Source organism: Hyperolius riggenbachi, chromosome 6, assembly GCF_040937935.1.
Source record: "Hyperolius riggenbachi isolate aHypRig1 chromosome 6, aHypRig1.pri, whole genome shotgun sequence".
NCBI classification, from domain to species: Eukaryota; Metazoa; Chordata; class Amphibia; order Anura; family Hyperoliidae; genus Hyperolius; species Hyperolius riggenbachi.
The window spans coordinates 290,136,433-290,149,960 of record NC_090651.1 but is presented as its reverse complement, the minus strand read 5'-3'; the positions used below and the strand labels follow the sequence as shown (position 1 = coordinate 290,149,960).

The 13,528-nt window shown below is 41.6% G+C and overlaps 1 protein-coding gene across 8 annotated transcripts in view; it reads right to left on the bottom strand.

Moving 5' to 3' along the window:
- Positions 1 to 13,528, bottom strand: part of LOC137521582 (myosin-10-like) — a 273,744-nt gene that overhangs the window by 60,749 nt on the left and 199,467 nt on the right. For 5 of the 8 annotated variants that reach the window (XM_068241013.1, XM_068241012.1, XM_068241015.1 and 2 more), the window contains 7 exons: positions 13,193 to 13,288; positions 10,136 to 10,254; positions 9,874 to 10,026; positions 8,256 to 8,429; positions 4,782 to 4,955; positions 2,780 to 2,894; positions 330 to 398 (listed from right to left, as the gene is read on the bottom strand). In XM_068241013.1, the coding sequence (XP_068097114.1) occupies positions 330 to 398; positions 2,780 to 2,894; positions 4,782 to 4,955; positions 8,256 to 8,429; positions 9,874 to 10,026; positions 10,136 to 10,254; positions 13,193 to 13,288 (900 nt within the window). The remainder of the gene's footprint in view (positions 1 to 329; positions 399 to 2,779; positions 2,895 to 4,781; positions 4,956 to 8,255; positions 8,430 to 9,873; positions 10,027 to 10,135; positions 10,255 to 13,192; positions 13,289 to 13,528) is intronic. The other 3 variants (XM_068241017.1, XM_068241018.1, XM_068241019.1) reach the window with 1 other exon arrangement.

The window sequence follows — 13,528 nt, the reverse complement described above, 5'->3', positions numbered from 1 at the left end:
CTATCAAACTACTCACATATAAAATGTATATTTTGAAAAATGTCTGTAGAAGAAGAGCAAGTACACTAATAATAAATTAAGTTTCTTATTCCTATTACAGCAGCGATCAGGTTTATTCCATAACTAGTGCATTTCAGTTTGCTTCCAGGGTGTTCCATATATAGCATGCCTCTGATATCACTACAATGCAGGAGGAGAACAGATGAAGCTGAGACACAACAGTGATACAAGCAATCTGGGAACAAGGTTTGCTTCTTTGGGATTACATGCTGCGGATGACTCATGGCTGCTGAGGGAGGATGTTAATATTACAGAACTGAGAAACCTACTTTCACTGGGGACCTGCGGCAGCACTGCGTAGGTGTCAAAGAAATAAACCGCCTGAATATTCTGGATATCTGAAGGAATACAGCATGGCAGTGTAGGGATGGGGCATGTCAAGCAGCCATATTTGTCATAAGACCAACCCATGAATGGAAAACGTCATGTGTGAAAGGATAATTATGTTTTGTTGACCAAACAGGAATTGTAATGAATATAAGAAGTTTTTAACACAACAAATAAAATGATGTGAGGGAAGTAATGTCCGACAGGCAAAGAAAAGGAATTGGTGTTGTGGGAATATATGAGGAAGGAAAAGCAAAGCAAAAGGAAAAAAGAAAAGTAAAGAACAGGTCAGAAGTGTTAGAAAAGAGAGGCATATTAGTTGCATGTATCCAACATAATACACATCATTGGTAAACGTACTGTATTATACACACAGGCCATATATTAGCTTATAACAATACGCAATACAACTGTAGATTTATTGAAATAAGAGCACATAGTATAGGAGCTACTTAACCCTTTCACAGCCAATTTATTTAGAGGCTTGCAAGTGCTCCAGGCCAATTTATTTTAGCACATTTTTTTGTATTTCTTATTAGTTACATTTCCGTTTCTAATTAGTAATGTGTATTTATGGCCACTTGTCACTAGGGGGCAGTGTGAGACAATAACCGAGGACTTCTGCTTTCAGTTTCTATATTTTCTGCTAGCAGAGAGAGATGAACGCATTCCAAGAATTTACAGCCCAACAAGTGCACTTATCTTAAACAAGATAATGCTAATGAAGCTGTTAATGGGTTAAAGGGACCCTGTAGTTACAGTGATATGGAGACACTGTATTTAATTTATTTTAAAAAGTGCTAATCCCTGGCTGTCTTGCAAATCTTTCTGGCTTCAGTAAGTCTGAATCACAGGCATGAAACAAGCACGCATTTAATGTGGTCATGGTCAAAGTACCTAATCATTATACTCATGCTATCAGAGGCAGATAATTAGCAGAAGAGTCAGGCAACTGGCATTGTTTCAAAGGAATTAAATAGGTCAGTCTCCATAACCCTCTCACTACAGGGTCACGTTGAAACAAGTACCAACAAAGCAAAGTATACAGGAACATTTACATTCATGCTAGATCTAGTCTGTCCCTGTCTGAATTATTAATAAAGCATAACTCTATCTTAACGGAGAAGAAGCGTTGCAGATGAAATTCTGAACTGCAGCTCCTTTTCCCAGCAAAACTTACAGCAATGGGTGGGTCACACCCAGTGGCGTAGCTAAGGAGATGTGGGCCCCGATGCAAGTTTTACAATAGGGCCCCCCAAGCACTCTATACATAACAATTGATGATACGCGCGCAAAACCTGCCAATGGCAACTACAGTGTCAGAGGTGCAAGAAGGGGATGGGGAACAGTTTGTTAATGATTACCACTGTTCAAATTATCTATAGAAGTGATTATTATGAGCACAGGACCAATAGAGAGCTAATACTATAGTTGAGGGAGGGCCCTTTGGGGCCCCTCTGGCCCCGATGCGGTCGCTACCCCTGCAACCCCTATTGCTACGCCCCTGGTCTCACCCCTCTGTGTTACCACTGAAGCATGTTTTCCCCTTTAAAATCCTTAGCGGTAATCCCGAGTCAGGCTCGGGTGGAAAGCCGCAGCTCAGAGCATTAATCCCGTGCCTGAGTGAGTTATATGCAGAGGCTGCTGCAAATCTCTTTGTGGTATGTTTATTTTTCTTGTTTTTAGCGTCAAAAAGTATGTTGAAAAATTGAACAAATTTTAGACCCTTAATCTGGAAATAATCATAACGCCAGGTTAAGGCACACTCGCACTGAAAGTGCTGGGAAAATGCTATAAATAACTGGTGCTTTAAGATGAGCCTCTTGGCACTGACATGCACTTTAGCAGACACTGACTGGTTCTGACTGACACTTTACAGATACTAACTGCCATTGGCTGACATTTTACAGATGCTGAAAGCATTTTTAGCAGGTGATGTTTAGCAATACATTCTCCTATAACGTAAATTTTCAATGAGGCAGAAAATAAAAGATTGATCCCAGTGCCTAAATTACATGCTCCCCCAACTCGGGGGACACGTAATTTGAGCACTCTGTCTACAACTTGGTTGGGGGAATAGTACGTTTTCAGTGTGGGCAGGAGCAGGGTGAGCTGTTTTTTGTCTTCACCCTGCACCAAAATGGCCCACGCTAATAATGAATGAACTCAATAAGGCATGTAGGCAAAAATAATTGTATTGAGTCAGGTCACCTTCAAAGCCTGTTTCTTCAGGTGAATCTATTAAATCAACCCCTTATGTTAATAAGGCAATAAGTTAAGTCAAGGCTCAGGTTTATAATCTTTAAAGACAGAAAACACTGTATACCTTAAAATGACATTGAACTACTACTGGCTATCTTTCAGTATGCAAACATATTTCTCTTGGGCTCACCATCTTTCCAGAGCTCAGCTGTGAATTTGTCTGTACTCTGATGAAGGAGTGTGGCAACGTTGTCATTCAAAGGATCCATGTTTTTCATAAGCCATTCATCTGCTTTGTAGTCCACCTGTTAATGACAAATTGTATCATTCATTATATAAAGAAACTTTTCCTAAAATCAAACAGCACTAAAGATATCCCAGAGCAGAAGAAAGTACTGGAAGTTCTATGCTAAGAGTACAGTGGATATTCGGGAAGTGCATATGTCTGTCCATCAAAGAACAAAGTTAAAAAAACACTGAAGGAATGGGATCATACCAGGTTGCCGATAGCTATTATTATTATCAAAAATTTTGATTTTCAAATGACTTGTTCAAAATATAAAAGTCTGGAGGAAGGAGGTACCTAAAAACAAATTAAACACCAGTAATTAAAAACAGTTTAAAAAGGAGAGGTAGTAGTTGGCTTATCTTTCCTGAAGGACATAACAGTCAATACGACCCAATACAGCCGTGTGGCCGAGGGGATCAGATTAGAGTGCCTATTGAGAGGCCCAAGTTTGATCTCCTTGGCCACACTGCACAGCTTTGGTACAATTAACCTAAGAAAGCAGGGAACATGTTGCTCAATAAATACTTGAATTTTCTTTGAGTCGTATTGCCTGCTATGCCCTTCAGGAGAGGTAAGCCATGATATGCTGGCCTCCCTTCTAGTGACCCTCCATGCAAGAATGCAGAAATATTCATTTTGCACCCCTAAGCCAGCTTTCATATGGCTGCCCTTTAATGAGCAGCAGCGCCCCCACCCCCATTCCATGTATACCATCCATGTACTCAAGTGAGGATACCTGGCCGCACTCCCCTTACCACAGCTGAGGTGCTTTCACGATCAAGCCACCAGAGTACTCGGTGGCAGTGCGATCTCTGTATTCCACAAGGATCAGCACACTTAAAAGATATGTTGCAAAAATTATAGCTCTTTTGATGAAATAGCAGAATCCAAAAATTTTTTTTAAAAAAATCACGTCAGACAAGGACCAGCAACTTGCAATAGATAGGGATCATAGACACCCACAGTCCTTCAAAATCCCAGCTGGTAGCCCATGAGGTAATAAATTCCAAGGTCCACGATATAGCAACTAGTGTGTCTTGGATAGTGGCGACAGACACTGGCCTAGAGATGTTTTCGGCATCCACCCATCCTCAAGCCTAAATAGGAATGCAAATTTTTCAGCTTGAGGATGGGCGGATGCCCGAAACATCTCTAGGCCAGTGTCTGTCGCCACTATCCAAGACACACTATCTGCTGTATTGTGGACTTTGGACTCTATCACCTCATGGACTATCTATTCCAAGGCTAACAGCTGCCATTTCAATGGAATGTGGGTGTCTATGATACCTATCTATTGCAGGTTGCTGGTCCTCGTCTGACATGTGATTTTTTTTATGGATTCTGTTTTTTCATCAAAAGAGCTATAATTTTTGCAACATATCTTTTGAGTATGCTGATCATTGTGGAATACAGATACCATCCATGTACAGCAGCCCCTTTCTTTAGTGTACAGCTGCCTAGTACAGCAGCTCCCCTCTTCTGCGTGTTGCTTCCCATTTGCAGCCTCCTTTTCCCATTTGCAGCCTCCTATTCTATATGCAGCAGTCTCCCTTCCATGTCCAACCGCCCCTTGGGCTACATCTGCCCAAGGCCTGGGCCTTTATGGCCTAACCAGAAATCCTTCCATAACCTACTCTGGTGTCTTTCATTCCCTGAGGGAACTTTGCAGGACATTTCTGAAGCACAGTGTTGCTTGTGCATGTGACCTAAAGATCATTTAGGGTAATGGCAATAGCAAGTGTATACAGATTAAGAGGTGGTTAAAACATGCCAGTAGCAAAACAGTAGGAAAGGTATCCTTTCAGATTTCCTGTGTATGTGTCTTGAAGTCTGCAGTTATTTCAGTTAGAAGAACAAAAGGACTCTGTAGCACTTTACATTACAGCCATAAAATGTGACTCACCTTCCCAGCATAGTGGATTATAGACAGATCAGCCTTGTCTCGCACTTGTCTAGGCTTCTGGAATTTAGGATGGGTGCCAAGTTCTTGGATGACCTTTTCCACAAAACTTTTATCAGTGGCTTTAGGAAACCAACATTCTTCATCCAGCAGGGACAGGATACCAGGAGGATTGGCCTGAATAACAGAAAGGGGTCATGGTAAGAGAACACTAACCTAATATTTTACTTGTATCGGTGTTTATTGTAGCAAGCTGTTCATGCTGGGCAAATGCAGCCCAAAATACTAAACGCAGGCATTCATAGCATTTTTTGGGCAGCCCATATGTAGCATAAGAACTACACAGTTATAAATGAAGCATTGTGTAGTGTGGACCATCTGAACTGAACATAACTGATGTTCTTGAACATGAAAGACGCAGTGGATGGGGTGTCGGGAGGGTATAAAAGGAGGGTTGCTGGGGGCTACCAACCACAGGAAGCAAGTGGAGATAATGAACCCATCTCCACTCAGGGTGTCCCAGACTGGGACTGGGTGGTGGTCGCTTCTTCTTTAAAAGACGATAACGGCTTCAAACATGGTCTGTTTTTGAACCCCACCGGGGGTGACTAAGCACAATGAGGGTAAAGAAGCGCCCAGGGGTTTATAAAACTGAGCTAAAAACAACAGTAAAAACGATAAATGAGGTGGCTTACCTCAATAAGGACATTCTCATAGGAAAAAAGAGAATTTTATTTTTATAAGGCACAATAAGAGTGCCAGAGTATGTAGAGCCAGTATGAGAAGCGCTCCATGCATACTGGCTCTACATACTCTGGCACTCTTATTGGCCTGAGGAAGCGGGCTTAGACCCGTGAAACGCGCTGCCTGTGCAAAAATAAAATTCTCTTTTTTCCTATGAGAATGTCCTTATTGAGGTAAGCCACCTCATTTATCGTTTTTACTGTTTTTTTTAAACCCTTGATTGCCTCTTAACTCTCATTGTCAGGAACCAGTCCGATGAAGGCTTTTTATAAGTCGAAAGCTCACTGCTTATCCATCTCTAAGTTAGCCAATAAATGGTATCTAACTGATTCAAAACTTCTTGTGTTGAACATGAAAGGGTGTGTAGACCTATGCTGGTGTAGCTGACAAGATCACAAGAAGGTGTAAACAATGGGGATGCGGGTAATGAATTAATGCATCCCTGTTCTGAATGGTGCCAGCTACAACGTTTAAGGCTAGCTTCACAGTGGTCAGTTGCATAAAGCACATGTTATAATGCATTATAATGACTGTGAACTGCAATGGAGACTGGCCATAGACCTTAACATAAAGCCTGCATGCAGCGAGTTAGAATAACGCAATCCGTTACTATGAACAGGTCCATAGAATTAGGGCAGTGAGATGACATGCAGAATTATTCTGCAGCGCAACTGACCACTGTGAACAGGGCCTCAGAAATGGATCAATTTAAACTCTGGGCAAGATTTATCACTAGTGAAAGTGAAATTAAAAGCGGAATCACCTAACTAGTTACACCAATTGGGAGCTGACTGATCATATAACTCGGAGCACTTCACTGCGTATTGACACCTGAAGCATTCAGAAACAATTGCTTGGGGTAATGAAAACCTACTTTGTGAACAAGTTTCCCTATCCTCTTCAGTTGGCTACTGATGTACTTAAAGAGGAACTCCAGTGAAAATAATGTAATAAAAAAGTGTTTCAATTTTGCAATAATTATGTATAAATTAAGTTAGTGTTTGCTCATTGTAAAATCTTTACTCTCCCTGATTCACTTTCAGACATTTATCATATGATGAAATGTTTACTGCTGGCAGGTGATGTCACTGGAAGGAGATGCTACTTGCTTTTTTTTGGCAGTTGGAAACAGCTGTTCTTTCCCAAAATGCAACAAGGCTCCCACAGTGTAATGTCAGGACCACAGAGCTGTGAGGTGCTGACATCACACTGTGGGAGGGGTTTCACCACAAAATCAGCCATACAGAGCACCATGATAATCCGTTTGAGAAAAGGAATAGATTTCTCATGGGAAAGGGGATATCAACTACAGAATGGAATGAAGTTCAATTCTTGGTTACGGTTTCTCTTTAAAGTCTCTTGGCCAACTGCTATTGTAGATTGTGCTTGCAGTTCCCAATGGAATGCCTCCTGTTCAACTTACCCCTCCTCCCTCCATAAACAGCCCAGCACTGTACTTGTACAGCTATTGCAAGCAAACGGGTACCTGAACCAAAGCAGGTTCCAGATGACAGGGATCTTTCACGTAATCCTAGCTTAACTGCACATGAATGCATAGCATACGTTCTTTAAAGTACAACAGTCATTAGACCATAAGCTCAATGCCTGATAAGGAGATACGACGTTGAAAGCGTGGACGGAGTTGCTATTTTTATCTACTCCTTTGTCTCTCTTCTTCTTGACTTCATTTCTTCTTTCTCCTCACTTTTCTATGTTCTTCCTCTATTTGGTGTGTTTTGCCTTCAGGTTATCCACCTTTACCCATAATTACCAGGTTAGTGGTTGAAGGACTGTAGTTTTGATCATTTTGAAAAATAACAGTCTATCACATGATTTGGGAAGGCCCATTCAGGCCTTGTAATAAGTTGGCTGAGATAAACCATGTAACTTCGTTACCATGGTTCTGTTCTGCTTATCGGTGAGACCCATGTTGGAAGAAGCCCTGGTTACATTGATCTAGCTCTACTAATTGCTGTACTTATACTTCGCTCAATATACTATTTGAAAGAAAGTACACCTATCATGAAGGAACTATAGAAACTGCCATTGCTGACATGCCAAGAAAGCTGCTATTTTGGCTACAATGCTGACTCAGGCTACAATTCTTCCAAAAACAATACCCTTCAACATGCATGCAGATCAGGTTCTCCCAACCTTCTGACATTCTTCATTTGCATACTTGTTCCCCATCTGTGACTTTGAAAGTATTCAGACTCAAAGACAGAACTCATATTCACTATTACTTATACAATGAAAATGTAATTTCATGGACACTTTTTTGTGACAATAGTTTTCAGTAGTTGCACACCGACAGGGTCATATTCATGCGCCTACCCCCTAGTCAGTGATGTACTCCCTGCTGGGCAGGAAGCATGCTCACCGCGCTCCCTTCGTGCACACTGCCTGAGTCACCCATTGACTTGTATTACTGCATGATCCATACGGTAAGCGCAGCTCATGCTCTAACTCGCTACAGCATTTGCAGCTGCATTGCGGCGATTATGGATACTACCATTGTGCCGCGTCGCTTCGTGTGAACTGTGCAAGTCTCCATAGACTTGCATGTCCCTTGCAGCAGGGAAGAGTGTGCAAGGGGCCTAAAGGTAAACACAGGATGTTCAGTTGAAGTTGTTCTAAAACTACTGTAGACCTGCAATACACTCTGGTTAACGTCTGCAGTGATTGCTGCTACACTTTACAAAGCAACAAAGTGCTTCAATAATTTCTTCTTACCGGTCTCTCAATGAGATCAATGCAAGGCTGCAGATCCAGGCCAAAGTCGATAAAATTCCACTCAATGCCTTCCCGCTGGTACTCCTCTTGCTCCAGAATAAACATGGTGTGATTGAAGAGCTGCTGCAGTTTCTCATTTGTGTAGTTAATACACAGCTGTTCAAATGAGTTCAGCTGCAAATATTAAATAAGAATGATTAGAAAGGAATGAAATATTACCTTTAATATCATCTTACATTAAACTATCTGAGAAAGACTATAAGGTAAGGAGATAGGACTAGATTATTTCTGTTCCAGTACATAATGGAAATGTAAAATAACTGAAAAGCTTGAACAATAATAAACTACTGCAAGACAAAGAAAAACAAGTGCATCAAATTTCACTTTAAAGCTATCCTGTTCTTAGTGCACACTTCAAAAATGTCTCATTCTCTGCTTCTTGAGATAAAAGACAAGCTTGCCATTGTACCATTGAGCTGTTCTATTCCATATGGAAATTGCCTGTCTAGCTACTTAGCCTACATGAGCGCTGCCATCTTGCTTGAGATGTAAGTAGTATGCAAATACAGTTTGGCAAGACCCTGGTTTTCTGTTTGTCTCTGCATAGTTATCAGCTTTTTTTTGTAATGCTTTTGATAATCACAGAGAAGTTATTTATCAGTCCATTCCTTGCAGTTGGAAAAGAACAGTTTTTGAGAAGAGGACAAACCTACTTTAAAGGACAACTGAAGAATATGGAGGCTGCCATATTTATTTCATTTTAAACAGTATCAGTTGACTGGCAGCCCTGATGGTCTATTTGGCTTCAGTGGTGTCTGCATCACACTAGAAACAAGCATGCAGCTAATACTGTCAGAAACACCTGATCTGCTGCATGCTTGTTCAGGGTCTATGGCTAAAAGTATTAGAGGCAGAGGATCAGCAGGACTGCTAGGCAACTGGTTTTGATTAAAATTAATTAAATATGGTAGCCACCATATCCCTCTCGCCTTAGTTGTCCTTTAAACAGGTCTGTTGTGATTTAGACATCCAAAGGTGGCCATACACTGGCAGACGGCCACCAGATTTGACCAAGAGTTAGATCCCTCTCTGATCAAAATTAGATCAGAGATCTATTACTGCCACACACTGCAAATATATTTTTAATCGATTTTACCTTGAAATGGGGGGTAGGAGTTTGGGAAAATTACTTTCTGCACTGACGTCAGCCTCCTATGAATGCTAATACAGTAATACTTTTACAGGGACATTTACCTCAATTCACTAAGCTTATCTCCTGTCTTTAATAACGTTTCTAGAGTGGTCACCATGGTGATGAGGCATGTCGTATTCTGGAAACATTTTACCTCAGGCAAACCTAAAGTTAACTCTTCTGTCTTTAAGTTAACTCTTCAATCCTTAAAATAACTCCACAGTTAAAGACAGGCTGTTTATTAACTGCGTGTGAAAATAACTACAGAGGAGGTAAATTAACTACAGAGGAGGTAAATTAACTACAGAGGAGATAACTTAGGGAATGAAGAGATAAGATAACTCTCTCACTGTGTGGAGGTAAGTTTTCTCTTGCCTTATTATCTCCAGCATGATCTTAGTGAATTGAGGCCAATATCATTCTTACCTCAAAGATTTCAAAGCCAGCTATATCCAAGATCCCAATGAACGAAGCGCCTTGTCTTTTGGTCCTATCCAAAGCACGATTAATTCGATGGACCAGCCAACGGAAAAGTCTTTCATACAGAGCCTTCGCGAGAGCCTCCACAGCAAAGTCAGCCTGTAGGAGAGGAAGCTTAGGGATTAGCATTCATGCAGAATGACTACCCATTAGTTTAACTTGTAGAGGGATGATGCTGGGGGAACTCCAGAAATACTGCAAGGCTCACCTGTTCCTTGGTTTGAGCCTTCTGGACATAATCACGGCCAACTTTTATCTTTGGCATCAAGATGGCGCGTGTGAACTCAGTCACGTTTAGCCCCAAAAGATGGCACAGCTTCTGAGCCGCTACAAAGGCAGGAAAATAATACATTTTCAAAAAAAGATAGCCAACTAGAGACAATACTGATTACCATACAAGAATACTGTATATAATATACATACAAGCAATGTAAGTGTTGCATGTATTAAGTGAGTAACGTAATTTACATAACTTGCTGCGTAATTGCATAAACCTGGAAAGCGTAATGTGTTCTGTCTCATGTTTTAAGTTTACATCCTATTGTACATATACTCTATTTGATTTTTGGCCTCTAGTTATAGCACCATCCTGCTCAGAGATGGCTTTACCATAATGCACTGTAGGCTAGTGCCTACAGGTGCCTGTTGATGGAAAGGTGGCCCATTCCCCTCCCAGAGTGCCTCTCTACTACGCTATGCAGAGAGCAGATGAGAGTGTAAATGAGAGGTTACTCACCCTGCTCTCGGCATTCCACTGACGAGATCTCCCTTCAGTTGGGGGCACTTCTAATACTGAGGTTCCCCTAGCTACCTAATACTTGGGGGCACCTCTAGCTACTTAATATTGAGGATACTTCGGGCTACCTAATACTAAGGGGCACCTGTAGCTACCTATGATGGGCAAGGGAAGTAAGGAAGGAGTGACAGTTGTCCCAGCCAGCACACTTGTGGTGCAGTTCGGTTGGGGTTTGTAGGTTCATGGAGGGTGAAGTCTTAGGTGCCAGGACATCTGTGCCTATAGGTTTCTGTGAGGTAGTAAAATCTTAAGATATGAGCATAGAGGGGCTGTACAGTGACCTCAACACCTGGGTCCAGGATGGCAACATATTTAAAGCACAACTGAGAGGGATATGAAGGCTGACATATTTATTTCCTTTTAAAGAATGCAGATTGCCTGGATGTCCTTCTGAGCCTCTGTTTCTAATACTCTTAGTCATAGATCCTAGACAAGCATGCAGTTCAGGTGTTTCTGATTGACGTCTGACTGGATAAGCTACATGTTTGTTCCAGGTGTGCGATTTAGACACTACTGCAGCCAAAAAGATCAGGACAGCCAGGCAACTGGTGCTGTTTAAAAGGAAATAAATATGGCAGCCTCCATATCCTTCTCACTTCAGGTGCATTTTATGTATTCATCCAGAGAGATCTTGAGGCAGTCATTATAAATAAAAAATTTCTTCAGGGAGTTAGCTACAGCATGATTCAATACAACTGTATAATCTATAGGAACAAATTGTCAGTGAAATCAACCTTACATTACTGGATGAACCCACTTGTTGAATGTGTGTCAATGTTTAGAGCACAAGAAGCCTTTCATCAAATACTCTAGATAAGGTTTATATAATGATGAAAATGCCATGCTGTCTATGATGAGCTTTCAATAAATCAGTTTCTGCCATAAAAGAAATGGGCCCAATCTCACACTTCAGCATTTTTAGTCAGTAACCCAAAAGTAGGCAAATTGAATTATTTTTTCAGACTTCCCGTTTATTACCAGGTCAATGATTTACACAGTAATGAAGCTAAGGGCTGGTTCAGACGGACGGCTGCCTGTGATTGACCCTTTAAGCGTTTAGTGCTAGGAATCCACCTTGTCGTAATTGAGATGAGCAGAAGCACTCATCTCGCAGCGTTTACCGTTGTACCTTCAAGTTGCTGCAATTGATCCAAGTTTTACTGAATGCTCCATGCAGCTTCATTCTGCTGCGTTTGCGGTTTCACTGTACTCCCCTAAGGCTCTAAACACGACGACAAATGACGTCACACGCTTTATTGGGCGGCAGCAGAAAAGCATCTGAGCGTGACGAGACAATCCACCAGGAGTGGTCCATCTGAACCAGTCCTAAAAGATCAGCAGAACAACCAAAAAAGTACTCTGCAATGCCAGTTAGCTGATTTTTCCCAATATAAGCTGCTTTTAAAAAGAGAATTGTGCAACTTTATTAAGAAAATTGATACATCTATCTTGTCTAGTAAACGACAGCTCAAATAACACATGGCTCCAGACAAAACGCGCCAACCCTAACTAACCAATGTAACACGAAAATGAATAGGGAACGCGAACGCTTGCTAAACGGTTACCTCACTGAGCCTACAGCAAGCGTTCGTTCCAGACAAGACAGACAGAAGGAGTAACCAGTAGCAACCGCAGCTCTGGCCTACACTCCCAGACAGAGTACAGAAGGAACCACCGCCACTACCGCTAGGGTGAATGCGATCCCAACAGACAGAACGATTTCCTGACGACCGCCGCTGGCGACAAGACAATCGCAAAGGAAAGACAGAACGATTCGCTACCGCCAACCGCTGGCGACAGCGCAATCGCAAGAACAAGACACAACAGAATAGGCAGTACAAATATACACAATCCTGACTGCACTAAACAGGAATGCAAGGAGCACTCCCAAAGGGTATCTACTCTAAGCTAGAAATAATAGCCAACAATGAGCAGAGGGCTGAGACTCCAGGCAAGTAGCAGGAACAAACCATTATGACCAGCAGGGAATTCTGGGAGCAAAAGGTATTTATACTGCAAGCCATCAAAGGAAGCAGCTAAGCACTTTGCATGACAAGTGTATGCAAATTCCTCTTTTCCGGAGACCTGCAGCACTCAGACCTAAACAATGGTCAAACAGCTGTCTGCCTATGCAGACAGCAGCGCGGATCATTACACTGCTACTGCCTATAGAGCGCACCCTAGTGTCTACGGCTTTGGCGCTTTGAGTCCGCCAAGAGAAAAGCGTAATATAAATGTTGTCTTGTCTTGTCTAACTGTATTCAAATAATAACACTGCAACCTATCTTAGATGCTGGCACACTTACATTCATTGTTCCCATTTTGGAAATCTTAAAAAGGAGCATAGAAAAGTCTGACAGCTTGTATTGCTGTAATGCATTTGGATACACCGAGTATTCAATGAAAGGCAATGTGGAAGGCCACACAAACATGATTTAGAGTAAACAATATCAGGAAGTTGCTGCACACCTGTGTTGTCTGGCATGGATGCTTGGTCTGTGTTCCTTTCCTTCCGGAAGATGATGTTACCGAACTGGAGAACAGCTGATACCATCTTCAGCATGGCTGGATGAAAGGTGACATGAAAACACAACCATTATTAACAGCTTCAGGACCAGAGCAAGTTTTACAAAGAAGCAACACATCAGCAACAACAGCTTTCCTGCCATGTGGAAAATCCGTTTAATTTTGCAAGTGTTCTCTGTGATAAACTGGGCATTCTGTATACACATTGTGATTTTCCTCTGAAAACCTCAGTTTTCTTCAAAATAATAAAATACCAATAAGTTTACCACAAATAGCCTT